Below are 26,957 nucleotides of genomic sequence, written 5' to 3'. Positions count from 1 at the left end.
ACTGACCCCTGCTCTAGGAAGAATACACTGGCATTCTTTCTCCTCTTCACCATGGGACCTTTGCACACACTGTTCCCTTTGCCTAAAATGACACTCCCACACCCCACATCTAATCCCTTTCTGTCAGTCTTACTCATCTCTTCATTACCTTGGGGAAGCCTTTGCTGATCCCACCCCACAACTGAACTAGATTACCCTTCCTGTTATACATTCTCATAGCATTCCTCAGAGCTTATCATGATGGCAATTACCCTAATTATCTGTGCCCTTATTTATTTAATGTTTGACTCCCTATAGACTGCGAATCCATTAAAAAAATTGTCTGTCTCGGGCTTCCCTGGTGGCACAGTGGTTGAGAGTCCACCTGCCGATGCAGGGGACAGGGGTTCGTGCCCCGGTCTGGGAGGATCTCACATGCCGTGGAGCGGCTGGGCCCGTGAGTCATGGACGCTGAGCCTGCTCATCCGGAGCCTGTGCTCTGCAACAGGAGAGGCCACAACAGTGAGAGGCCCGCATACCACAAAAAAAAAAATAAAATAAAAAATAAATTGTCTGTCTTTTTCAATCCTGAATCTCCAGTGCCTAACAAAGTACCTGTAATATAATGGATAGGTACATTCATGCATGAATGATATAATTTGTAAAAGGTACTTATTGTCTGATATATACTGTATAAAGTATACTTTATAACAAGTATTTTACCTAGTAGACATGCAAATGGTTAAGGGCATAGATTAGGAGTTCAACATCCTGAGATTGAATCCCAATTCTTCCATTTAATACATGAGGAACATTAGACAAGCCCCTTAACCTTTTTTGCCAGTGTCCCATCTGTAAAATGGAAATAATATTAGTACCAACCTCATGAAGTCTGTAATGAAGATTTATAATGTAATTAATATTATCTACATAAAGCATTTAGCATAGAGCCTGGTATACATTAAGTGTTCAATAGATTATATCTATAATTATAAATTATTTTTATTAGTGCAAGTCTTTGATGGACAGCAGATATTGTTATGGCCCCCACAAAGTTGACTCCAGCTTGTCCTGGAGTCAGGGCTACTGGGACAAGGTGAGCCAAGGTCTCCTCTCTCACTCCCACTCCCAACACAGCCAAACAAAACAAGTCAGAGCCATGGTTAAGCAATATTCTTTCTTTAATTCCCCTTTGCAAATGGAAGCCCCTGAGCTGGTCCCCACCCCCACCCCTACCCCACACCTTGGGCCCACCCCAGATGAAAGGCCCCCAAATCAACCTGATGGGAGGAGGAGAGGAGCACCCCCTCCCTAGGATGGTCCATTAAAAAAAATCCTAGTCATTTAAGAAATGAGGCTGGGGACAGGAGAAGGGAGCTGGAAAACAAGGTCAGGTCAGGCCCAACTAGAGATGCTGGGGCGGCGAGGACCCTTGAGAGAAGCGTTTGCAAGCACAGCCCTAAGCTCAGGGCCTGCATGGCTAAGGGAGAGGAGACAGACAGATAGTCTGGCTCCTCAAGGTCCTGCCTGCCTGGTCATGGACACTGACACTCACCACCACTGCCACCACCACAGGCCTCCAGATGGAGAATTTTTCAGTTACTCTGAGATAGGGTTTGCTAAGCATCCCCTCTGGCCCCTGATCTGGGGCATCCCTGGGGTCCCTCTGAGACCAAACCTGGGAGAAGGAGGGACTCTAGGAACATGCAAAGGCGGAGAGAAGAGACCCCCGCCCCACCCTGCTGCTCTACAGGATGGTAGCTCCGGCTGCATCTGGGCTCCGAGGGTCCTTCACACCGATGATGAAGTTATTGGTTCTCCGGCTGCCATGGACCCAGGACAAGACATCTACCTTCTCCACATGGTGACCCCTGGCTTCCAGGAACTCAATCTCTTCCTCTGTGAACTCACCTGAAAACCATTCCCCAACATATACACATTCAGAGAGTTTAGAGCACTGGCTCAGGAGTCTGACGGTCAGACCTGAGTCCTGGTCCTGGATGCCCTACTAAGGAGCTGTATGACCTTGGGCAAATTGCTTTACTTCTCTGAGCCTCAGTCTCATCATGTATAATAAAATGGGTATTATCTGAGAACCTACCACATAAAGTTGTTACAGGGATTAAAGAAGACAATGCATACAATGCACAAAGCTCAGAGCCTTGCATATAGTAAGTGATTGATAATGTATAGTCATTCTTAATATTGGAAAAAGGGCTTGGCTTTGGGGGTCTTCATTCCACCTGCCTAGGCCAAGCTGCCATCATTACTTGCCAGGATTACCACATAGCCCACTAACGGGTCTTTCTGCTTCCAGTCCTGGTTCCTTACAGCCTATTCACACAGCAGCCATTAGTCAGCCCATGTCACTTGCCCTGCTCAAAACTTTCCAACAACTTTGACGACTCTTAGAATAAAATCCAAAGTCCTTACCAAGGCCTCTAATGCCCAATATCATCTGGAAACTTGTAACTCTCTAAACTCCTCTCCTCATTTCCTTCTACTCTCTCCCTTGCTTAACTCTGCTCTAGCCTCCTTGCTGTCCCTCAAGTAGGCCAAACATGCTCCTACCCGAGGGCCTTTGCACTTGCTGTTTTCTCTGCCTAGAATGCTCTCCTACTAGATAATCACAAAACTGGCTCCCTTACTTCAGTCTTCAAGAACTTCCTTGGCCACTATCTAAAATAGCAGCCCCTGTCATCTTTACCTTGCTTTATTTTCTTTCAAAGTACTTACCGCTACCTGCATCTTGTTTATTTATTTACTGTGTCTCTCTCCAATAGAATGTAAGTTTTTTGAAGGCAAGAATGCTGCCTTGTTCACTATTGAGTCCCAGTGCCTAGAACAGGGTGAGGACACAGTAAATGTTAAACAAGTATTTTCTAGATAAATGAACAAATCCCCACTCTCTCGCATAAGTTCAGGTCTTCATCATCTCTTGTCTGGACCATTATCCCAGCTTCTTCTTGTGTTTCTCTGACTTAAGTTCTCCTCCCTTCAATCCACCTCCCCTACATAAAACAAATCGTGTCATATCCCTCCCCTGCTCAACTAGATGAAGTCCATACTTCTTAACATGAACCTCCACGGTAAGCCCTGTAACCTAACCTCCCACTGCTCCTCAACAAAAATCTGATCTTACTTCCCCAAATGGGATGATTTGGGGTAGTTCTTGAGATAAAGACACACATTAAATAGCATTACATCACCAAGTTGGAAATATATTCCCTCTGTGGTTCACTTTCAATCCTTTGGATAATAGAAAGGACTACGTTCCAGTCTGGTCTCCAACATTTCTAATCTCCTTTAAAAGAGAGAGCAGACAGGCTTCCCTGGTGGCGCAGTGGTTGGGAGTCCGCCTGCCGATGCGCGGGACACGGGTTCGTGCCCCGGTCCGGGAAGAGCGGAGCGGCTGGGCCCGTGAACCATGGCTGCTGAGCCTGCGCATCTGGAGCCTGTGCTCCGCAATGGGAGAGGCTGCAACAGTAAGAGGCCCACGTACCGAAGAGAGAACAAACCTCAGAACACGCTATGGGCAAAAATGTCTAACTAACACCTAGAAACATTTGAATTTTTTGGAGCTGTTATCATCTGTTTGTGGCAAATGATGCCATTTTTCCATTTGTGATTATGATATAAGGTTTACTTTTAAAATACATTCACGTTAAAAAGTAAATCCATTTGTAGACACACATTATGTAAATAATGGTTTAGATGGTGTGCAAATCTGTCAAAAGTCATGAAGGTACTGGATAAATTCTGAAGTTTGGAAAACAATGTCTCTAGTCCAGCTGGCCCCCTTGGGTGTTCTCTGAGCCATTTTTTCTGGCTTTGCCCAAGCTGTTCCCCCCAACAACCCGACCCCATCCAGAGTGTTCTTTACCTCCACATGCCAAATTCCTGCTCATACATCAAGGTCCAGCCAGTTGTCACCTCTTCCATTAAGCCTCCCGGAGCCCTCAGGTGGGTGAACTTTCCCTTCACCAAGCCTCCGCTCATCATAGCCTGTCTTAGACTGTGTGCCCCTCAAGGGAGGGCTGGGATGAGCACCCTCACCCCCACAGTAACTGAGCACAGAGCCTTACATTCTACAGAGACCTGAAGATGTTAGTTGAGCAGTATTCATTTTCAAGGACTTGGCCTCATCATCCATCAGCTGGGGTCTAAGGGTCACTAAGCAACCACAGGGTGTGACTACTGAGGAATTAGGTCTGTGGCTTCTACCATGCTTCAGTCCAGGAGGTATCAAGAGCCATGTGGTAAAGAACTGAGTCTTTGCTATCAACCAGGTATGTATCTGATACCAATTCTGCCATTTATTGGTTTGTCTTTGACTAGTTTGTAACCTCTGTGAGCATCAGTTTCTTTATCTGTAAAATGGGGAGACTGAATAAGCAAGGACCGTGTCTCATGCAATTTTGTATCCCCTTTGGACTAGCATAATACATTGTTCTAATAAAAACTCCTCAAAGGTGCACATACTTTCCCAGTTAGGAAATTAAGCTGTGTCCAAAATGAAGCACCCGCCCTTTTTAGAGGAAAGTCTATCTCCTCACCATAATCTGTAAGGTCTATGATCTGGCCCCTGCCTGCTTTCTGATCTTATCTTACCCTCACTCACCCTGGTTTCCTTTCTACTCCCAAACCACCAAGCCCATTCCTGCAGTGAGTTCTTTGCATTTGTTTCCTTGGCCTACAAAGCCTGCCACAGTTCTCTGCTTGGTGGGCTCTTTCTCATTCTTCAGATCTCAGCTTAAATGTCACCAAAGAGAACGCTTCCCCAGTCATCGAGTTAGTCATATACATCATCCTGCTTTAATGCTCTGCAAAGCATTTGTTTTGCTTTTTCATATTTCTTTATTTCTTTTCCTGTCTGCCTGTAAATGCAGTATCCCTAGCACCTAGGATAATGCCTGACACACAGTAGGTATTCAATACAAACTGTTGAATGAATAGTTTGCAAAATGAACAACTATATCTTATTTTACAAATGAGAAAACCGAGGCTCAGAGTGGAGATGTGAATTTCCCAAGGCCACAGCCAGGAAATGGCAGGACAGGTCCCAATCGCAGATCTTCCACTGTTCCAGTAGGAGTTGGTTAAAAGAAACCAAACTTTCATTGGCATGGAGTTGGTGCTGGTAGAGGCAGGGGCACCCTTGGGAGGAGCCCCTTTCTCCACCCTGCCCTGTGCCCACCCCATGGGGACCTTTGCTCTTCACTCACTGTCCACCTGCAGGAGGTTGGTCTGCAGGTCGGGGTGCAGGCGGCCACGGGCCAGGCTGTCACTCAGATTCCGGTTCAAGGTCAGGACATTCAGGAGGACCTGTAGGCAGCCAAGGGGCAGAAATCAGGGCTGTCCCAGAGGTGTGGGTTCAGGAATCCACAGCCTTCGCCCCTGGTCCAGACTCCTTAGTCTTTAGAACACTTACACCAGGGATGTCATCTGAGTTTCTCAACAGCCCCAGAAAACAGGCAGGCCTGTGATGACTGTCTCCATTTTACAGAGGGGAAACCAAGGGCCAGAGAAGAAAAGCAATTCTTTCCAGAGTTTGGAGAGAGCTAGGGAAGAGGCATCACTAGCACCAGGTCTCCTTTAATACAACCCAAGGCTCTCCTCCCTTCTTCTTGGCCAGGAGAGGGCTAATAGCTGGGGCTGGTCTAGGGCACAATGTGGGTACTTTCAGCTTAGTGGCTGGAAGTATGGGTAGGCTCTGTAACCAAACTGTCTGCCCATTCTTATTAAACTGAACCTAACTTCTTAACTTCTCTGGGTCTCAGTTTCCTCATCTATGAAATAGAAATAAGGATTCCTCCCAAAGTTGGGAAGCTTAAAAGGGTTACCACATGTAACACTGTGCCTGGTACTTAGTAAAATCTCCATAAATGTTATCTATTTGTTTTTATCTTCATTTTACAGATGAGGAGACTGAGGTTCAGAGAGGTTAAGTGAATTCCCCAACACCACACAGTTGGAAATTGGCAGCACTTAGGCTGGGACCCAGAGGTGTCTGATTCCAAAGCTCAGGTGTGTTAACTCACCACCTGCCAAAGTACGGGCCTGACGCATATATCAGGTGCTCAAGATATTCGTGGAACTGTTGTGAGGTGTTTTAGAAGGTAGCAGGCCCTTCCTTTCAAAAGCAGACCCTAAAGTAGGCTGCTTGTTATTCAGATGTTGACTAGAGGCATGATGGGACTAGAGATTGACAGAACCCAGGCAGCCCAGATGTTCTATCACCTCTCCATTCTACTGGTCCTGCAACCTGAGAAGACATGGCGATTCAGGGCTCCATTTTTGCTAAGAACAATGTAGTTCATGTCCCCAGTGCTCAGGATGGGCCTGGCACAAAGCAGCCTCAGCCCACGTTTGCTACGTGAGTAGGAGATGAGGACAAGTCAGAGACATGAGAGGCATGTGCAGCCCAGGTCACAGCTTGCCTCCTGGCCACAGAAGGCCCATCACGGGGGAAAACTCACCTGGGTCAGGCCGCTGAGGCCCCGGGCAGCTCCATTGGCCCCCAGGGCAAGGTAGGTCCCACAGAGTCCTTCTGCTGGCCGGACCACAGTGGGCAGCAGGAAAGACAGTGGCCGCTTCCCTGGCTGCACCGAGTTTTCCTGTTGTCAGAGGACCGAGACCACAGGGGAATAAGAGGCGGGGCAAGACAGGAAAGGGCTACTCCACCACTCTTCCAACATCTCTCTCTCCTGAATCTTCCACAGGCGCAGTCTTCATGGGGACTGGCCCATCCCCAGGCCACAGTCTGCTGTTTGTGAAATGGGCAGGGTCCCTGGATAACTGAGGTAGATAATGGACCCACTGAGCTAAGGGGCTGCTATGGGGCTACCATGGGTGGCAGGAGAGGGATCAAGCCAAGAAAGATGACTATGAGAAAGAACAGAATAAGCCCCGCCCTGGTCATCTCTCTCTGTCTTTGTCCTACTGGGGTCCCAGCCTGCAGGGAGTTAAGAATGCTGCTCTCACAATAGACAATAATTCACATCTCCTTTCTTCTTGGGTCCCTCTTCAGTGCCCCTTTAGTGCCCAGCATCACACAGTCATAAACTACTAATGCTGAAAAGTACCCAAAGCATCAAAAGGGGGCCAATATCCTCACTGTAAAGTAGGTGAAGAAACTGAGGACCAGAGAGGGGGCAAGACTTTCCCTGTGTCACACAGTGAGATGGTAGCAGAATGGGACGAGGTTTCTTTGCGCCCAACAGGCTCCAAGCCCTGGACTTGGGCTGGGGATGAAGTGGACACCTTGTTTAGGCTGTTTTTCTCTATAATATAATTTCCTAGAAGAAGTGGGGAGGGAGGAGCAGTCATACTACTGCACCTTCTACTTAGCTTCAGGGTCCCCGGGGAGGAGGGAAGCAAGGCCCTACCAGGCTGGGCGCAGGGTGGTTAGCAGTCCTGTTAGGCCAAGAGAAGTCCAGCATCTGGCTGTTGAGCAGGATCCCCGAGGGGGTGATGAGGCCGCTGCCAAAGGGCCGGTTCAAGGAGCTGGGGGCCGAGGTTAGGGCCAGGTGAGCCCTGCGCCTGCCCTCACTCCCACCCCACCCGCACCTCCTTCCTGGTCCAGATGATCTCTTGTGCCAGGTTCTGAGTCTGAGCTGGCATACCTGACCATGGCTACAATGAAGTCGTCAGGGCCCATGATCAGCACCTGGGCAGCCGTGGGAGCCCCATTTAGCTCATAGATGGGCAGGAGCGGGACAGGGGCTGTCTGGGAGTCATTGATCTGGCCCCGGAAGTAGGCAGCTTCCACTTTGCTGGAAAGACAAGAGGTAGGAGATGAACACACAACAGGCTCTCATTACACCCCACCTACCATACTTTGTGCTGTTTGTGCAATTATTTGATTAATATCTGCCTCCCCCCACTGAACTGTTAGGTCTATGAGAGCAGAGGCTCATTTATTCCTAGCATATAGGGAATAAACAGGAAATAGTTATTGAACTGAATTTATTTAGGTGTTATTCAGGTTTTCTTCTAGAGGCAATGTTGAATTTATTTCATGTTTAAATCAAGTCTTTTGGTTACTTGACTATATTCATTTAATCCTTTCTATGAAAGTACCTGGAACATAGGGGATACTCAGAAAATATTTGCTTTGAATGAACAAACTGAATTCATTTAACCTAGCGTTTGTAGTCCAGGAGTAAAGTTTTATTAAGAGTTTAGTTAGAGGAGGGTTTTGTATACAGGGACCTTTACTTGCTATTAGAATTTTTTCTTCAAGGCACAGGAGGACTTGGCACAGCAATAACTATTTATTGGATAAATTAGTTAAATTAATTTAACATAGGTGTTCGTGTTTTAGAGCTAAATTTGCATTGATCTTGAAAACATGCAATTTTCTATTTTTAAAGTTCAACTGAGGGTTTCTTACCTGATAATGGTTAGTTAGTCATTCTAACTGACTAGAGAATGACAAATTACCAAGGATTACTGAGTACGTCCATTCAGTTTTCAACCACGAGGGCAAGTGGCCACACAGAGAAGGCACAGAGGGTTTTGTTTCAAGTGGTTTGGGGGCAGGCGGAGAGGGGGAGGCTTGGTTTTTAGGCTTTATCCTTGTGGCCTTGAGCTGGTTTTCGTTTTTGGTTGCTGCTGTTTCTGCTTTTTAATTATTAGCTGTTCATTTAGTCTCATCATTTGCAACTTAATTCATAGAGGGTTGTTTGAGTATCAGTATAAATTTACATGAACTGTATTTTTGGCTTCTGATTTTTCCTTTAGCTAGCCTTTAAGTCAGTTATAGTAGCAGCTAAATAGTAATCAATCTTACCTCTATTGCCAATTGAGAATAACAGCGATATTTGTTGAATATTTATTATGTGCCAGACAACTTGCTAAGTGCTTTACATGTATGATCTTGTTTAGTCCGCACCATGACCTCATGAGGCTGGCACTGTTAATGGCAGGCCCTTGTAGAAACTGAGACTTAGAGAGTTTAAATGACTTGCCCAAGGCTGCACAGCTAGTGGATGGTGAGGCTGGGATTTGAACTGAGGAAGTCCGACTAGAGCCCACAATCTTACTACTATGTTATGCTGCTGATGTAAGTACATTTGAATCAAAATCCCCACCATCTCTAGTATTTGCTTGGGGGCTCTTTTCATTGTTATTAGGCTTTCTTTTTCTACTCAAAAGGCGGAACAGATGGGTCCATATAGGTGCCCTGCTAGGGTCAAAAAAATTTGAGAGCTATATAAAGTAGACCATCTTGTTGCACAGATGCGGAAACTAAGGCGCAAGGTGAGGCAACTAGTGTCACACTGTGAGTTGGGGTTGAGCTGAAATTGACTTGGGCCTTCAGGCCTTATTGCTCCACCAGCTGCTTTTCTTTCCCCACACCTGCCACCGCCTCTGCAGTACCCAGGGTCCTGCCCCTCAGGACCCACCTGAGCATGTCATCCATGCTCTCAGTGATGGTAGAATCGTAGATGGGATCTCCCAGTCTGCTGGCCAGAGCTAATGCGATCTTCAGGGTCTGAAAAGAGAACAGGGGTGTGGAAGAGGTTGCCAAGCCCCTCCCAGCACCCACACCAGGGTGCTGTGTGAGAAAACTTGGAGGTCATTTAGTCAGGCCTTCTGGCACTACCCCATCCCCCCACTCTTAGTGTCCCCAGACCCAGAATGGAATGGAGGGGTCAGCCTTACCTCTGCCACCCAGTGAAGAGCCTGTTCCCGGGATACCAGCCTGGTGAGATTGAAGCCCTCGAGGATGTTGAGAGCACTGATGAGGGCAGGGCCCGTGTGTGGGGGTCGGGGACTGAGAACCAGGTGGCCTGAAAGGACAGGAAATTACCGACGGCAGGGGAGAGGTCAAGGCATCTCCACATCCCTCCATCACACAGACTGAAACCACTGCACTGAACCCCCTCATCAGGTAGGAAAAGTACACTGGGAGGCAAAAGGACCCACCCAAGTTCACACAGCAAGTCAAGGGCAGGGCCAGGACTCCAACCCAGAACACTTGTCTTTAGTTTCCTCATCCATATGAGGAAACTAAGGCTCAAGAAAACTGTGATTTGCCCAGAGTCACACTGCAGTCCATTGGCAGAGCAGGGACAGGTGTCCAGATGTCCAGAGTCCTGGTCCACCATGTGTCTCCTTTCAGCTCCTCCCTTAGGCCAGGATATTATGCATGGCTCCTGCTGGTCCCACCCCTGAAACTTCCTGGAAACAGCCAACTTCTCTTTCTATTTGAGGCCCCTGTTACTGGATGTTTGGACATGAAAGGAACAATAATAATACTTGACACATGACAGTAACATTAACTAATTAACTCATTTAATCCTCATAACGGGTACTGTTACCATTCCCATTTTACAGGTAAGGAAACTGAGGTACCAAAGAGGCAGCTGGTCCAAAGTTACAAGAGGTAAGGGGAGTCCAGAGTACTAAAGGTACCAGTATTACCAAGAGAACCCAGGCTGCAGAGGGCAAATGGAAATCAAATACTACACATTCAGTGCCCGTTCTGATCAGGATAACTTCCAACATCATCTCTTCACCTCCTCATGGGCACCCTGAGCAGTAGGCACTATTATCATCTCCATTTTAAGGAGGGAAACAAGGCTCTGAGTGGGAAGTGGCTTGTTCAAGGTGAATGGCACAGCTGGTACTCAAACCCAGGTCTTCCTGGCTCCAAAGCTATGCTCTTCCTCTGCTCAGTATAACACCACTTCTGGTAGAAGAATTAGGCTTAAGAGATTGAGGCCTGGAAACCTGAATGCAGAGGCAGCCTCTCCTGGAGCTTGAGGTTATCTGGGCCTCCTTGGGGGGAGAAAGCCTGAGAACCTTCTGAGGGACTCAGGAGCCTACCACTCTGGGTTTGCAAACATGGAGTTTACCCATGTCATAAGCTTGGCTTTCTGGGCTCCTCACTGGTTTTGAGTTTGGCAGGTTAAGGTCCATTCCTTCCCTGGGCCTCAGTTTCCTTTTGGCACAATGAGGGGGAAAGGTCTCTGACTGTCTTGAAGGGTTTGTTCTAACCTGACCTGAAGGGTTTGTTCTAACCTGAAGCTAAGACGGATTTTGGTCTTATGGACTCTTCTTAGGAAAAGCATAGGGCAGTGAGAGTGGGGCTGGGGAGGGGGCTGAGGCAACACAGACCCTGAATCAAGAAAACCTATGGGGCTTCCCTGGTGGTGCAGTGGTTGAGAGTCCGCCTGCCAATGCAGGGGACACGGGTTTGAGCCCTGGTCCAGGAGGATCCCACATGCCGCGGAGCAACTAGGCCCGTGCGCCACAGCTACTGAGCCTGCGCTCTGGAGCCCGCGAGCCACAACTGCTGAAGCCTGCACGCCTGGAGCCTGTGGTCCTCAACAAGAGAAGCCACTGCAATGAGAGGCCCTCGCACCGCAACGAAGAGTAGCCCCGCTCGCTGCAACTAGAGAAAGCCCGCGCACAGCAATGGAAGACTGAACACAGCCAATAAATAAATACACAAATAAAATAAATCTATTAAAAAAAAAAAGAAAACCTATGGCCAGAACCCCAAATTCCAGGCCTTAGCCTTTGACCAGACCTCCCTCTCCATATCCTAAATATTTGGGGTAACTGACTCCACAACTACTTTAGAAGTAGGCTGACTCTGGCTTGCATCAACGGTTGGCTGTTTAGGCAGCTCATTGCTTCGGTTTCTCTTTTGTGTAATGGGGAGGAGCCACTAGGCCAAATGCATGTGGCCGAGGACTGGGAGGCTTCTCCTGAGTGGGGACCCTGGGAGCTGGGGGAGAGGTCACCTCTGTACACGCCACACACAGGCTTCTCCAAGAGGGCAGTGTAGTTGCTGAAGTCCTCCTCAGTTATGACACCCCCTGCATGCTGAGCCTGGAGGGGAGAGAATGACCCCCACCACTGTGAGTCACACACCACACTGTAAGCATGCGGTTTAGCCTAAGGTATATGTTTGGATCATACACAGATCAAATGGTTATAAATATTGTGCCTTCTGCAGTTCCCATCATGGCCTTTAGAGACCCCATCAGCTGTGGGTACCCCAGGAAAAAGGAAGGGGGAAAGCACTAACAATAAGCACCCACTATGTGCCAGATATTGTACTGGATACAATCTATGAATGACCTCCTTAGCTTGGCATTCAAGGCCCTTTGTGATCTGGCCCCTGCTTACCTCTCCCACTTTACATCCTGCTATTCCCCAATGAGCTCTGTACAGCGACCCAGAGTGACCTGCAGGTCCTGAACTCATGACTCCATGTCTTTGCACATACTGCCCTCTGCCTATGTAGAAGGAAGATTTTCCACTTACAGCTGCACTTGCCTAGGAGATATCAAAACTGAATTCTGCATTTCACTACAACCAACTAAAGCCACTCCAAAACCATGAACTCTGGATGATCCTCATAGGACAACCCTTATGGGACATAACTGAGCGCTCTACTGACCAATAATCTAATCCCATACAAACTGATGGGCTCATTCTATCCAGCATGCTAATTTTTGATCCTAAATTAGCAAAACCCCTAGGAATCCTCTCATTTTTTAGTACTTTTAAGTACCTGAAGCCTGTGACTTCTAATCTACCCTCAGTGACCTACACATTGAATTTCTTGGCTTTGTCTGGTAAGTTAATAAACTCAGCTTTGGGTTTTTCTCTCCTAAAGCTCTGATGGTCTTTGTTAGAGTTTCCTTCATCCCCTTCTCCACCACCAGGAGAGGATATGCAACCCAGTTCTGACTAATCAGAGCATTCCTTTTCTGTGCTACCGTGACTGGTTTGGGAATAGTCATGAGACCTATGATGGGCTGATGAGACATAACCTTCAGGCTTTGCTTGAATGAGAAAGGCTCTTTCTCTGGGATGGCTTGCTGGAAGGATGGCTGGTGGAGAGCAGGTGTGGAAAGGTTCTGACAGAGTGATTTCAAACAGCGGAAAGTAGAGTTGTGAGACCGAAAGAAAGAGAGACAGAACAAGTCCTTACAATGTGGATGGAGTCCCTGGACCCAGTAGATCTAAAATCAGTACGCTGTTGGACTTTCCAGGGATGTCCATTTGAGAGAGGCATCTATCACCACATCCATAACTCCAATGCCCAGCACAGAAGCTGGCACAGAGAAGGCTCTCCATGAAAGTAGAATGAATGATGGACCTGTTTAATTCCCACAACTGTATGGCAGAGATAGATATAACCACCCGCATTGCACAGATGAGACAATCACTGAGTTGGTCTGTGTATCCTTATCTTGAACATAATTTTCCGTTAGTGGTTTCGAACTATCAACAATAGTTCTCAGAACCCATTACTGCCTCAGACTAAGACTCTTTGGGCTTGGGTGGTAAGCCCTTGTGTCAATCCTCCCCAATCCTGGTAATCACAAGTGAAGATGGTGTCTCCCTCGGTCCCTAGAAAATTCAGGGAGCAGGGTGGGATTGTGGGCTCAGGGAAGCTGAGGCTGATACTGGGTCTCCACCAGGCCTGGGAGGGCCAGGACAGGCCACTATACAGGTTGGTACCAGCACTGGGGAGCTCAAAGGTACCTCTCTCAATCAAGACAAAATATTCTCATCACCCTAGGAGGTTCTTTGTGCCTCATCCCAGTCAACCCCTCCAATCCCCCAGACTACTGATCTGATTCTGAGGTTAGTTTTGTCTATTCTAGAATTTCAAGTAAATGGAATCCCCAGTAAATATATGCAGAAAGAAAGACAGGGAAGTAAGGGGGAAGAGGACTTCTCTGCAGTAGGGTCCTCCACCACAGGGCCAGGTGTGTCCCACACGCTCACCTCTGCCACCATCTCCAGCGTGAGGTTGCCACCGGCATAGAAGGCAGCGGGGCCATAGGTGCCAAGCACATCCAGCACCGCCGCCAGGTCAGGCCGTCGCAGCAGTGAGCCAGGTAGTGGCGGGTGACCCGAGGGCAGGAACGTCTCACGGAAGCGCTCAGACGCATTGGGTGGTGGCTGTTCGGCCAGGGCTTGGGCTGTGGGCAGGGACATGAGGCTGGGATGGGGGTGTCGGGACTGTACACGCAACAGGTGGGGTGGATGAGGCCTGAGAGGCCGGCCCTAAGCCCTCCGGCCCCCCAGGAGCCTGTTACAGAGTGGGGGGGTAGTGGTGGTGTATATGGGCCAATCCCAGATTCCCCCCCCCCCATTGGAGGATCCCTCCCAATGAAGGTAGGGTGGTGTGGGGAGGGGGTCTGAGGAGCAAACTGGAAGAGAGGCACTTCCTGGCTTAGGACCTAAATGGCAGAGGTTTCTTCTCCCCTCTCCATCAAACTCATGCCTTTCCCTCCACCCCCAGGCCCCACTGACCTAGATCATGGGTCATGTTGAAGCCATCTTGGGCCACAGCTGCTGCGAAGGCGAGGACCTGGGACCATGGCAGCCTGGGGGAGCCGGAGAGCAGGGGGTGGAGGAGGTCCTGGGGGGAGGAAGAAGGGTCCTGGGGCGGGGAGGGGGGTTCCTGGGAAGGAGAGTCCTGGCAAGGGAAGGGGATATTAGGAGGGGGGAGCTGGGAAGGGAAGAATCCAGGAAGGTAGGAGAAGGTCACCCAAGGAGGAGTGCAGGCAGGGGCCCCTGGTCCCCAGGGGGAGAACCTTTACCTGCCATAGAGCTGGTGAGCTTCGTGTAGCCCCTTCACCATTCCGGGAACCCCCACCAAGAGCCCAGGCTGGGCAAGGCGGGCAGGTGAGGGAGAGAGGAGACCAGGTCACTGGAAGGGGGGGTGCTGGGCTGAATTCCGCAGAGCCCCAAGCCAGGGATGGGGGGCTGGCACAGGGGAGAGACACAGGCCAAGTATCCCAGAGGAGGGACAAGATGTCCCCAGCAGGCATCCCTCCCACCTCCTTGACTTCCTATCAGCAAATGCAGAAAGGCCTCCTTTATCTGTCACAGCTGAGGGATTTATAAATTAAGCAAACCCTTTTAAGAGCCAAGACATAACAATTTAGATGGAAACCTGTCTAGATTGGATTATACCTACTCTTGCCTTTTAAAATAGTGGACAAGTAACCTTCATTTAACCTTTTCATTAACACACCACCATTACTCTGAACTGTGATAATTCAGGGGTGTGTTTGGCTTTTGCCACTGCACTAAATAACTATTTTTCCAAGTTATTCTATTTCCTCCTTTGCTCTCAGTAGATAGCGGGTTTGCCTCTAGCAGTTCCTCTATAATCTTCTAATATGTCATGGGCTAGGAAAGTTACCAACAACAGCCTCAGAATGAGATGTGTGAGTGATAGTGCAGCTACCCTGTGACATCTCAGAATGCTCAGTGGCTCTTTTTCTTCCTTCTTATGTGCCAGATAGGCAAAGTCACCAGAGAAGTAAGGTGGTGCTGCACTGCCTGTTATCAAATATTCAGATTTTCTGGTTCATTATTATTATTATTATTGGCTGCACCTTGCAGCATGCAGGATCTTTCCCGTACCGGGGATGGAACCCGCATCCCCTGCAGTGGAAGCGCAGTGTCTTAACCACTGGACTGCCAGGGAAGTCCTGGTTCATTATTTTATTTGGGGGGCTGCCTATCTCCCTCATAGCCTAAGAGCATCCTGCTTAACTCTTTCCCTCACCTCCACAGTAAATATTAAGCAAGGTAATGCTTGGGTTAGCAGAAGGGCAGTGAAGGGAGACACCCCCCCTTCTCACCAGGGTCCCCACCTTGGTCTCCCAGGATCTCTGCAGGGCCTCTTCTCTGAGAGCCCCTGGTGCAGACTCCCGGAAATCAATTAGGTGGCTCTTATTCCGTCGGATGTCATGTACCAGCATCACACCTCCACTAGGAGAGACACGGAAGTGGGAGGGGGATGATAAGATGCCACTCCTCTGAACAATTAACCTGCCGTTCCTCAAGCCCCCCACACTGATGGCTAAAGGCTCAGTCTATCATCAGGAGTCAGGTGTCTGAGCTCCCTCCCCAGCAGAGATTCAGAGACTCAGCTACCCTATCAGGGTGGGGAGTGAAGTCAAGGGGGTAGGGGACCCAGAGTCCATGGACCTCTTCCAGCCTGTTATCGGAGCCTTTAATCCCTGACAAGGGAAAACCCAGAGACTGGGAGAGTGGGATGTTCTGCTTCCCCTCCAACCCTGCCAGCTTCCTGCACCTGCCTCTGTGGTACGTCCCTCTCCCTCTCCCAGGACTGAATTATGTAAGGACAGACTGTACACAACCAAAAGTGGAATTTCTTTCGTAGGGCCTGGAAGGTTGGTCTTTCTGGAGCCAAGATATGGACTTAGTCAGCTTGTCCATTTTCTGTGGTTTGCTTCCATCTGAGATGGGGGTTACATCTGAGATATCTGGCTTGCCAGCTAACATAATAGGGAAAGCAGGACAGCTAAACAAAAGGGAGTGGTAGGAGCTATGGCCAAGTGGACAGTACAAGCCCCATCATGGGAAACAGCTTCTATTCAGCTCCAGATAACTGCAGCCAGGTGAGAATGTAGGCTCAATGTTATTTGGTCTCCTGATTGTTCAAGAAATGTTAGAAATCTGGATTTTTATGAAAATTCTCAACCTTTTAACATCAGCAACCAAATTTTTAAAAATTTAAGTGTGTAAACTAAACCAGGCTGTGTGCCGGGTGTGGCCCATGGGTGGCCGGTTTATAGTCTGTTTTAAGAGGTCTTACCCTGGGGTGTATTTTTGGAGGATAGAGGATCCATTGCTTTCATCAGACTCACAGGGATTTGTTTTAAGGATTTGTAAACCCTAAAAGTTGAAGTATCACAGCCTTAATTAATGACAGTATACCCCCAACTGTGTACCTCACTTTAGAGTTTATGAAATCCTTTTCCCAGTTAAAGAAAAATCTTCTGAAAACACCTCCTTGGACTCCATGTAAAGAGAAGGGGGTAAGATTGGGTGTAGAAAGAGAAAATGCAAGGAGCTGGGGCCCAGTTGCCCCTCTGCTCAAACTTGGAGAAGTGCACGTGAGGCCCACAGACCAAGAGACAGAAGGAGGCCTGGGGCACCCCGACCTCCGCAGATGGGAGCTTCTTACCCGCCCAGGCCAGAACTGTGAGGAGCCACGATCCCCAAACACAGGGCTGCTGCCACAGCTGCATCCACGGAAGATCCCTGTTTACTGAGCACGTCTATGCCCAGCGATGTGCAGTGCGCGGCATCAGTCACCACAGCGCCCTGGTGAAAGATCTGGAAGGGGGAGGGGACTAGGTGGGGGCAGAAGGGGCCTCCTGCCTCCCTAAGGCACCTCCACTAACCCCAGAACCTCCAACAGAGGGTGGGGATGGGATCCCTGCCCTTTTATCCCCTTGACTCTCCCCTACGAGTCTTCTTTCCTTACCTCAAGTGCCTCTTACCTGATCAGTTCCCTTCTTTGAGCTCTGTCCGCCTCTCGCCCAGGAGGCCCTCCCTTGAGACCTTCCTCTCCCATGTCACCGCCCTCTCCCCTTTCCATTTGCGGGCCCCCTTTCACCACTCAGCCAGTCCTCGGTTCCCAAGGTCTTCTTAAGCGCTTCTTCACCCCTCTTCCCCAGGTTCTCTCCTCTCCCTCTCCGCTTCCTCCTCACCTGGGGGTCCCCGAAGTAGATCTGCATGATGAGCGCCACAGTGACACCGGTGGCAAAGGTGAGGCAGGCCGTGACGATGACCGTGAGCCCGTCCTGGCGGCAAGAGCACTCGGACGCTGCCGCGGAGAACGGGTCTTTGCGCGTCTCCCGCAACGGCGACCCGTCCTGGCTGCCCATCTCCGACGACGACGACGGCAGCCGCTGCAGCCGCGCTGACTTCAGGAAGGAGTCCGGGTCTGCGGGCGGCGGGGGTCGGTCTAGGCACCTCTTACCCGGCCCTGCCCGCCATCTAGGCGGGGCTATTCCGTGTCCCTCCCTCTCTCCGCCCCCCACCCCTGTCAAACTCCACTAGACAGCACTGCTCCCTCCCCTTTCAGCGTCTCCCCGATGCACCCCAGGGAGGGCCGTGGGGGTTGGGGGGTGGTCCCCGCTTGGAAGAGACAGGGACCCCCAACTGGGCACCAGGGCGGCTGGATTCCCATCCCTAGGCCACATTGCCCGGGACCCAGGACCCAGGGCTGAAAACACTTCCTGGAGAGGCAGGGGCTGGGCCCTCCCTGGAAACCAGATCTTGCCCCAGCTGGGGCCCAGCCTTCTGTGCAAGGAAGCAGCTCCATAAACTGAGCGGAGGCGCCCTGTCTTCCAACCTTGTTTTCGCGATCCATCCATCCATTCATTCATTCAACAAATATGGAGGGCCTGCTATTTGTCTGGTCCCATGCTAGATGCTAGGGGAAAGGAACAAACAGTTCCTGCCCTCATGGGTTTTGAAAACCAGTGGAGGAAGAAGATAATAAACAAGTAAACAAAGGAATATATCATTACAAGTTGTGGCAGGTGTTATGAAGAAAGAGAAGGATGACAAGGTCCTACTGTATAGCACAGGGAACTATATTCAATATCCTGTGATAAGCCATAATGGAGGGACTTCCCTGGTGGTGCAGTGGTTAAGAATCTGTCTGCCAATGCAGGGGACACAGGTTCGAGCCTCGTCCCGGAAGATCCCGTGCTGGGATGCCATGGAGCAAGTAAGCCTGTGCGCCACAGCTACTGAGCCTGAGCTCTAGAGCCCACGAGCCACAACTACTGAGCCTGTGGGCCACAACTACTGAAGCCCACGTGCCTAGAGCCCATGCTCCGCAACAAGAGAAGCCACCGCAATGAGAAGCATGTGCACCACAACGAAGAGTAGCCCCGCTCGCCGCAACTAGAGAAAGCCTGCGTGCAGCAACAAAGACCCAACGCAGCCATAAATAAATAAATAAATAAGTATTTTTTAAAAGCCATAATGGAAAAGAATGTGAAAAAGAATGTATATATGTATAACTGAGTCACTTTGCTGTACAGCAGTAATTAACACAACATTGTAAATCAACTATACTTCAATTAAAAAAAGAATAGAATTATAACAACAACAAAAAAAGGATGAAATGATAGAGAATAATGGTACGTGTTGGAGGCACTCAGCTTGGGAAGTCAGGCAAGGACTCTCGCAGAGGCAACTTAGCTGAGAACTAAGGGATGAGGAGCCAGCCATATGTAGAGCAAGGAGTGAGTGTGTAGAGTGTTCCACAAAGAAGGAACAGCAGGTGCAAAGGCCTTAATGTACGAATAAGTTTGGTGCATTAGAAAACAAATAACCAAGGTTGGGGTGGCTCTGGTGTGGTGAGCAAGGGGAAAGGAAAAAGTAGTAGGTGGAGGCTAGGGCAGATGCGCTGGGCCTTGAGGGCTTAGTGAGAAGGTTGGATTTTACCCTGAGAGCCACAGGAGGCCACTGGAGAGTTTTAAGCAAGAATGTGAAGCCTTCTGTTTTGTGGTTTTCTGTTGTTGTTGTTGTTTTTTGCTGTACGTGGGCCTCTCACTGTTGTGGTCTCTCCCGTTGCGGAGCACAGGCTCCGGACGCGCAGGCCCAGCAGCCATGGCTCACGGGCCCAGCCACTCCGCGGCATGTGGTATCTTCCCAGACTGGGGCACGAACCCGCGTCCCCTGCATCAGCAGGTGGACTCTCAACCACTGCAGTTTTGTGTTTTAAAAAGATCCCTCTGGCTGCTATCTGGAGAATGGATCTAAGGATAATAAAAGTAGAGGCAGGGGACATTTGAAAGCTCCTTACTTGCTGGGTGACTATGGACAAGTCATGAGCCTCACTTTCCTCATCCTAATAATGGAGCTGATCCCTATCTGGCTGGATGGGTACAAAGATTCAAAACGGTGATATATACCAGGCACTCTGTAGGTGTTCACTCAAAGTTATTTCCATTTCTTTTCTACCCTGGCCAGGGCCGAGACCCTCTTCCATCCCATAGTTTCCCTCCTCTTATCCTCTGGGATATATTAGCCTTGAACCCAGGTCTCTCAGTGGTCTAAAGGTCCTGGGTGTTTGTGAATAGTAAAGAAATAGCCTGATACCTTGACCTTAATATGTGACTGTACTCACAATGTGTTTTTAAAAGTTCATTCATTCAAAATATTTTTGAACACTTGCTACTATGGCCTAGGAGTATAACCCCTTTAAAAGTCTGTGGGATAATATTAAGAATTGACTCTTATATTTTCCTGTTTAAAATACTATCATAGTTCATTAATGCCAAAATGATAAAAATCCAAGCTCCTTAACCTGGTGTTCAAGGCCCTCCATAATCCATACTCCCCTCTTTTGTATAAATAAGAAATCACATACATATATAGATAATTTTTAGAAATTCTTCATGGTGGTTACTTTTGGGGGAAGATACTGAAGATGGGAATGAGATGGAGTGGGAGAATTTTTTGTTTGAAACTTTTACTACTTACGTATATTTCTTTTGTTTTTTTAAACCAATACATATATTTGTAAATAAATAGGAAAAACTGCAGGAGATAAGAATGCAGAAGAGGACTTTTACTTTTCTCACTGTTCTTTTTTTTCACCATGAACATATAATTTGTTTTGAAATTTCTGTTTAAAAAAAGAGACTTGGGCTTCCCTGGTGGTGCAGTGGTTGAGAGTCCGCCTGCCGATGCAGGGGATACGGATTCGTGCCCCGGTCCGGGAAGGTCCCACTTGCCGCGGAGCTGCTGGGCCCGTGAGCCATGGCCTCTGAGCCTGCGCGTCCGGAGCCTGTGCTCCGCAACGGGAGAGGCCACAACAGTGCGAGGCCCGTGTACCGCAAAAAAACAAAGCAAACAAACAAACAAAAAGCCTAAAAAACAAACAAAAAAAGACTTGTCTTCTGGAAGCCTCCCTCAGTTGATCATGCTTGCTTCTAAACTTCAGCACCAGCACCAGAGTCTGTAAATAAAACTGATTTAGAGTTGATAAACTAATTCAAGTTGATATTTCCAGGCACTTGTCCTTAAATCTGTTTTCTCCAATCAGATATGAGGAGCCAGGAGGTGAAGATGCTATGGCCCCATCAGTTAGATATATTCAAGAGTTCTTATTCTACCAATAATTTATTATGAATATATAATATAAATATAAATGAATATTGTTATCCCTTTATTCAATAAAAATATTTACTGAGTACCAACTGTGTAAGTGGTGGGGAAGCAATACCATTGATTTTGCTGATGTGTAAGGACAACAGCAGGACATTGGGAAAAGGTTAGTTTGGGACCAGAAGAAACAAGTCATTTCGGAGAAAAAGGATGAGTTTAATTTTGGCTATTCTGAATTTGTGGGACAACAGCAGGAGTTGTCTGAAGGCAGTTGGCTTAGTAGGCATCTAATTTTTATCTGCTTAGTAACCATTCCCCACTCAATTTTCTTTTAGAGAACACCAAATCCCCTCTCTCCTTCCTCATTACCTCATTCCTGATCAGAGTGAGTATATGACCTAGGCCTAGCCAATCAGAACAGGCACCTCTGTACAGTGATTGGTTCAGGTTCACGTGACCAGCACCAGCACCAATGATATTCAAACTCTGTTTTGTTTTGTTTTTTGCTAAAATATTGGGAAAGAGAAAGACTTTCTTGTCTAGGTTGCTAAGGTGGTAAGATGTAAACCTCTTGCTGCTGGGGGCATTTTTTTGATTTGTTTTGTTTGTTTGTTTGCTTTGTTTTTTTGCGGTACACGGGCCTCTCACTGCTGTGGCCTCTCCCGTTGCGGAGCACATGCTCCGGACGCGCAGGCCCAGCGGCTATGGCTCACGGGCCCAGCCGCTCCGGGGCATGTGGGATCTTCCCGGACCGGGGCACGAACCCGTGTCCCCTGCATCGGCAGGCGGACTCTCAACCACTGCACCACCAGGGAAGCCCTGCTGGGGGCATCTTGCTCCCACAAGATGGGAGGTTTTCTGAAGATGAGGCCCATAAAAATGAAGGCAAAGCAAAAGATGGAGAAAATCGAAATCTTTTTCGGGTACCTCAGTGCAGCTATGCCTGAAAGCCTATATCCTGAACTTTTCAGTTATGCTACCCAATAAAATTCACTTTTTAGATGTAGCTCAGTTTTAGCTGGGTTTATGACAAATGAACCCTGAACAGAGTTGACTTGGTCCCTGGCTTGCTTACTCCCCTGAGGGGAGAATCACTAAAGATTTTTGAAACAGGGAATGACATGATCAGAAATGCAGGATGCTGGATGGATTGGGTTGGGAGGGGGTCGGGGAGAGTCAGGAAGCAGGAAGAATAGCTGGAAGCCTATGGGTAATAGAGATAAAAGAGGATGGTGGCTTAGTCTACAGTGGTGATGACAGGGATGGTGAGATGGAATTTGGAAGATACTTAGGAGGAAGACAGAGAGCATCTGACCACTACTTAGAAGTGAGCAGAAGGGAGAGAATCATGGGTGGCTCTTGGGCTTCTACCTTGGGGACTGGATGGATGGCAGTGTCATTAATTGAGAATGACATTGGGGGAAGAACAGGTGTATGGGGAAGAGAGGATAAGTACAGCATGGAACATGTTGAAGGTGAGGGACTTTCAGGACATCTAGAGGCAGACATCTGGGAGAGAGAAGAACACATGGACCTGGAGCTCAGAAAAGAGCAAAGAAAGTTTTTTCCAATATTGGAGTGGTCACCATCTAGTTCTGTTTTCCACAGGGCCTGCTGTGGGGTGCCTGGCACTTGGTTCTGTGGAATGGCAGGCTAGAGGCTAGCTGGGCACAACCAAAGTCCTGCATAAGAGGATGGGGCAGTGCCATCAGGTGGCACCAGCAGGTTGAGGACATAGGGGGTCATGTTAGCCAGCAGGCTGGTCCAGTTGGGCCAGAGGAGGCTTGGGGCTTGGAAGTAGTGCTGGGAGACATGGTATGGAAGTGACTACACAGGTAGGATGGCAAGGTCCTTGGAACCTTAGTGCACAACTTGGCATAAGGTGCAGATTCCTAGAAACTCAGATGACCAGGGTCCCTGCTGGATTTTTATACAGTTGAGGGCAGAGCCTGTATTAACTCCTCAAGGAACTCCCTGAGGTTTGAGAACTCCCTCCCTTGCCATTCTTTCATCCTGAGATCTTCTCTTTCATTCATTTATTTCTTCAACAGTTTTTATTGAGAGCTTAGCACTGTGCTCGATGGTGCAGAAAGGATGGTGAATAAGACAGTCATGATCCCATCCTCACAAGGCTTATAGACACGGAGTAATCAAAGGTTGCACAAATAAATAATCACAGGTTTTGATAAATGCTAAGACATTCATAGGAAAGGAGGATAAAACATATCAGGGGTTTCCAATTTCTAGATTGGGAGAGATAGGCATTCCCAGTTGAGCTGGAAGAGGAAACTCAGACCTAGGTCAGGGTAGGTGTGCCCATTGTCACACGGTGAGTCAGGGCAGTGTTGGGACCTGAATACCACAGAAGTGGTATTCTTGGCTCCTGAATAAAGGACCTGGTTTCAGGCTGGTATCCACCAGGACACATCCTCCCACTTCTCTCCTTGCTGCCTCCTGATTCCAGGGCTACTCCCTTCAGAAAAGAAGTTTTAATCTGCGGCTTTGACATGTGATGACCATAAGCCTCCCCACCCTCCCCTCAAACCCCCTCCAGGAAGGGTACAAGATAGTCAGTTTGGCAGGGGCTGCTGGTCAAGGCCAGGTGACTGGAGAATTGTGGAGGGGGAAAGAATTTGAGGCTGTCAGGCTAGGAGTAGCCACAGAAGGGCCAGGCCAGAGAGGGCTGGGCAAGAGAAGCAGGATCTGCCAGGCTGGTGAGGGATAGGGCTCAAGTGCAGGCACTGAGAGGAAGAGAGAGTGAAGTAGAAGAAGGCTGTAATGCCAGGAAGTGACGTTGAGGGAATGGGGGATGGAGGATGGAGGATGAAGAATGGAGGGGAGGACAGAGAGCTGAGCCACATGGACAGGAGGAAGAGAATTAGGGAAGAAATGTTCAGAGAGCTCTCAGCCCCAGGTGTCCCCCAAGCCCTGTCTCCTCCCTCCCCACTCCCACCCCTTGCAGTTCCTGCAGAGGGCTGAAGAGAATACAGTCAAATTCTGGAGCCTGCTTCCTTACTAACATCCTGGCCTGATCCACTGCTCTGGGAAGGGTGAGGTATCCACAGGGCAGTGAAGGTGCTCTGGTCCCCAAGGACTTTGAGAGGTCATGCAGTCCATCCCCCTGTCTCCCAGTACCCATTACTCGCAGATGGATGGGAACCATATTCTCTTTACCCCTCCCTGGACACGAAGAGATTCTCAGCTTCTTCTCATGGTCTCTCCTTCCCACAATCCCTGGCTGTGGGGAAGTTCTTCTCAAGACCTAGCTTCTATCCATCCTGCTGCAGTCTCTGACTTGGTTTCTCCTATCCTGTTCTCTGTGACTAGAGAAAATCCTCTTCTAGGTGATCACAGCTGTTCCTTAGGAACTCCCCGCCAACATTCCTTCCTTATTAGTTGGCTCTTCCCAAGGGGGTAACCCCAAACCCTCCTACTGCAGTCCCTAGCATCGTTCTCCCTTGTTGCATCCTAAGCCTCCAAGGCAGATATGCATCCCCGGCCCCACCACATAATTAACAGAGACAAGGGAGAAGAAGGGAGAGGTCCAGGAGGAAGGGAATGAATTAGGGAGATGGAGATGGAGGTGATGCTTCGCGCAGATGGAGGAGGACCGGGGACGTCCCAGGGGGCAGGGACGGTGCCAGCGGGCCTCACCGGTATCTGGGTCTCCCAGGAAGGCGTCCTCGTCCTTGCGGCTCCTCAGAGGGGCCGCGGGTGCCGGCTCGTCCTCCGGCAGCCTCGGGAAGCTGGTGATGCTCATGTAGTCCACCGGCGAGTAGGCGCCCAGGGCGCTCTCCTGACTGGCCTCGTTCTCTGCCGCCATCCTCGCCCGCGCCCCCAGCAGCGCAGCGCCTGCCGGAAGTGGGGCGGCGGGGGCCGGGCTGGGGCTGGGGGCGGGGGGGGGGCGATGGGGAGGAGAGAGGAGGGCGGGGCCTGAGCTCCCGGACCGCCGGGAGGGGGCGCCTCAAACCCGGACCCTGGAGGGTGTCGGGGTTTGACTCGGCCCCGCCTGCTTAGCGTTGTCAGCCTGCATTGAGAGCGCAGTCTGGGGTGTGGGTGTGGATGCAGAGCCTGGAGGACGGGTCCGGGTCTCGCAGTCGGGGGTCAGGAGGGAAGAGCACGCGGTAAACACGACCTTAGTGGCTCGGGGGACCTTACGTAGCCCAAGGACCAAACCCCTTCCCCCTTCCAGGTTGAGCTAGGATCCTCCTCAGACTCCAGGTTTCTTCCTCGGCTCGAAGTCCCTTTCACTGACTGCAAACCTCCTGTCGACCCCAGATACTGTCTCTACTGCCAAACTCCTCGAACCTCAGACTCCTCCTTGGACTCCAAGATCCTTATCCTCCTATCTCAGACTCTTCCTCTGACCCCAGACCCCTCTTTCGACTTCAGACTCCGCCTTCACCCCCGACCCCCAGCCCCAGCCCCTACTTCACGCGCAACCTGCTTCATTTCGAGGTCCTTCCTTGGACATCTCTCCTCGGACGTCAGATCCTTCCCTGGACCCCCCACATTTCGTCGACTCCTCTTTCAATCACAACCCGTTTTAGAACCCCTGACCTATCAGCATAGGGCAGTGAGCCTAAACTTGAGCTTGTCTTAGGATCTTAAAAGCAGATCCTGGACTTCCCTGGTGGTGCGGTGCTTGAGACTCTGCCTTCCAATGCAGGGGACACGGGTTCGAGCCCTGATCTGGGAAGATCCCACATGCCGCGAAGCAACTAGGCCCGTGAGCCACAGCTACTGAGCCTGAGCGTCTGGAGCCTGTGCTCTGCAACAAGAGAGGCCGCGACAGTGAGAGGCCCGCGCACCGCGATGAAGAGTGGCCCCCGCTCGCCGCAACTAGAGAAAGCCCTCGCACAGAAACGAAGACCCAACACAGGAAAAAAATAAATAAATTTAAAAAAGAAAAAAATTGGATCCCTAGATTCCACTCTAGCGATCATGATTTAATTGGCTGGAATGGGGTCTCTGGAACTTGCATATTTACCATTATTTAAAGAGCTTTTATTTTATGTGGTTCTGGAAAGGAAACTTCGAGAAAGAAATCAAGGTGGTGGTGATATGGTAGGAGTTGGCTGGGTTGGAGGAGGATAAAAGGGTAGGGAATGGATCTAAAGTCTAGGTATCTGAGTTCTATTCCCTCAGCTACAGTTCACAAACTGTGTGATCTTGGGCAGAACACTTAATCCCTTTGAGTATGGGTTTCTTCATTTGTAAAATGGAGAGAATGACAGTATCCACTTCTGGGTTGTGAGGACAAAATAACACATGGAAAGTTTTTAGTATATGGCTTGACACCTACTTAATACAGTAAATGTCATAATCATTATTAACATTTTTTTCTTAACCTCGTGGATTCTCATCTTGTCCAACCCGATCCATCCTCTTCCCACTGAGGAATTCCAAGTACACCATAGTTTGCACTACTACCCCATTTCCAGGGATGGGGTGTTGGTTCCCTATATTATTAGGCCTCTTGTCCAGACTTTCATATCACAGTCCATAGGCAGAGGGAGGGGACTGGTCAAGCCCCCGGCCACACATACCCTCCTTCCTCAACCCCAGGCTCCAGGCTCAGAGATGACATGAACTGCTTGTAAATCCATTATGGGCCCAGCATCTGCAGTGCCACCTGTAGACAGGAGAGGGCAGCAGTGTGTTGGGAACAGCTCTGGGGCCTGAAAGAAGGACTGGGAAGAGAGGGGAGGAGAGGGCTGCCCAGAACTTTGTGTGTGGGATGGAAAGATGACCATTTATACTAGGACTGTGTGCCATTGCATGTGCTTTCCCTTCAAAGAGAGGTTCCTATCTCCTCAGTGAGGTCCATAGGGCTTATTATGCTTCAGTGAAGTCTGATCCCCTGAGTAGGGTCTGTACCCACTAAATAAGGTCTGTGCCCCCTCAGTGGTGTGCACTCCCTCAGTGTAGTAAGAGGCCCTTCAACCCCACTGGGGTTGAGTCCTCTCAGTGGGGTCCATGTCTCTTTAGTAAAGTCTAGATCTTTTGTATCTCTTTGGAGGAAGCCCATGTCCCCTCAG

The 26,957-nt window shown here is 49.3% G+C and overlaps 1 protein-coding gene across 9 annotated transcripts; it reads right to left on the bottom strand.

Moving 5' to 3' along the window:
- Positions 1-868: 868 nt before the first annotated feature.
- GGT7 (gamma-glutamyltransferase 7) lies at positions 869-24,815 on the bottom strand. Of its 9 annotated transcripts, none has more exons than XM_067013262.1 (16): positions 24,571-24,813; positions 17,496-17,731; positions 16,967-17,118; positions 15,627-15,744; positions 14,562-14,629; positions 14,272-14,345; positions 13,741-13,937; positions 12,777-12,863; positions 11,739-11,826; positions 9,649-9,776; positions 9,390-9,478; positions 7,605-7,754; positions 7,368-7,485; positions 6,459-6,596; positions 5,205-5,304; positions 1,141-1,890 (listed from the first exon to the last, which is right to left on the bottom strand). In XM_067013262.1, exons 1-16 carry the CDS (start codon positions 24,737-24,739, stop codon positions 1,727-1,729), a joined length of 2,076 nt encoding a protein of 691 aa, XP_066869363.1. In that variant the 5' UTR covers positions 24,740-24,813; the 3' UTR covers positions 1,141-1,726. The 9 variants fall into 9 exon arrangements, with proteins under 9 accessions (XP_058895025.1, XP_058895026.1, XP_066869363.1 ...); XM_067013266.1 differs by having other exon boundaries at positions 1,144-1,890; positions 15,615-15,744; positions 24,571-24,815; XM_067013264.1 differs by lacking the exon at positions 1,141-1,890 and adding an exon at positions 4,813-5,059 and having other exon boundaries at positions 15,615-15,744; positions 24,571-24,814.
- Positions 24,816-26,957: the final 2,142 nt, after the last annotated feature.

The sequence above is a fragment of the Kogia breviceps genome, chromosome 14, assembly GCF_026419965.1.
Source record: "Kogia breviceps isolate mKogBre1 chromosome 14, mKogBre1 haplotype 1, whole genome shotgun sequence".
Classification (NCBI taxonomy): Eukaryota; Metazoa; Chordata; class Mammalia; order Artiodactyla; family Physeteridae; genus Kogia; species Kogia breviceps.
Note: the sequence above shows the minus strand (reverse complement) of the source record. Positions and strands in the feature narration are given on the sequence as shown.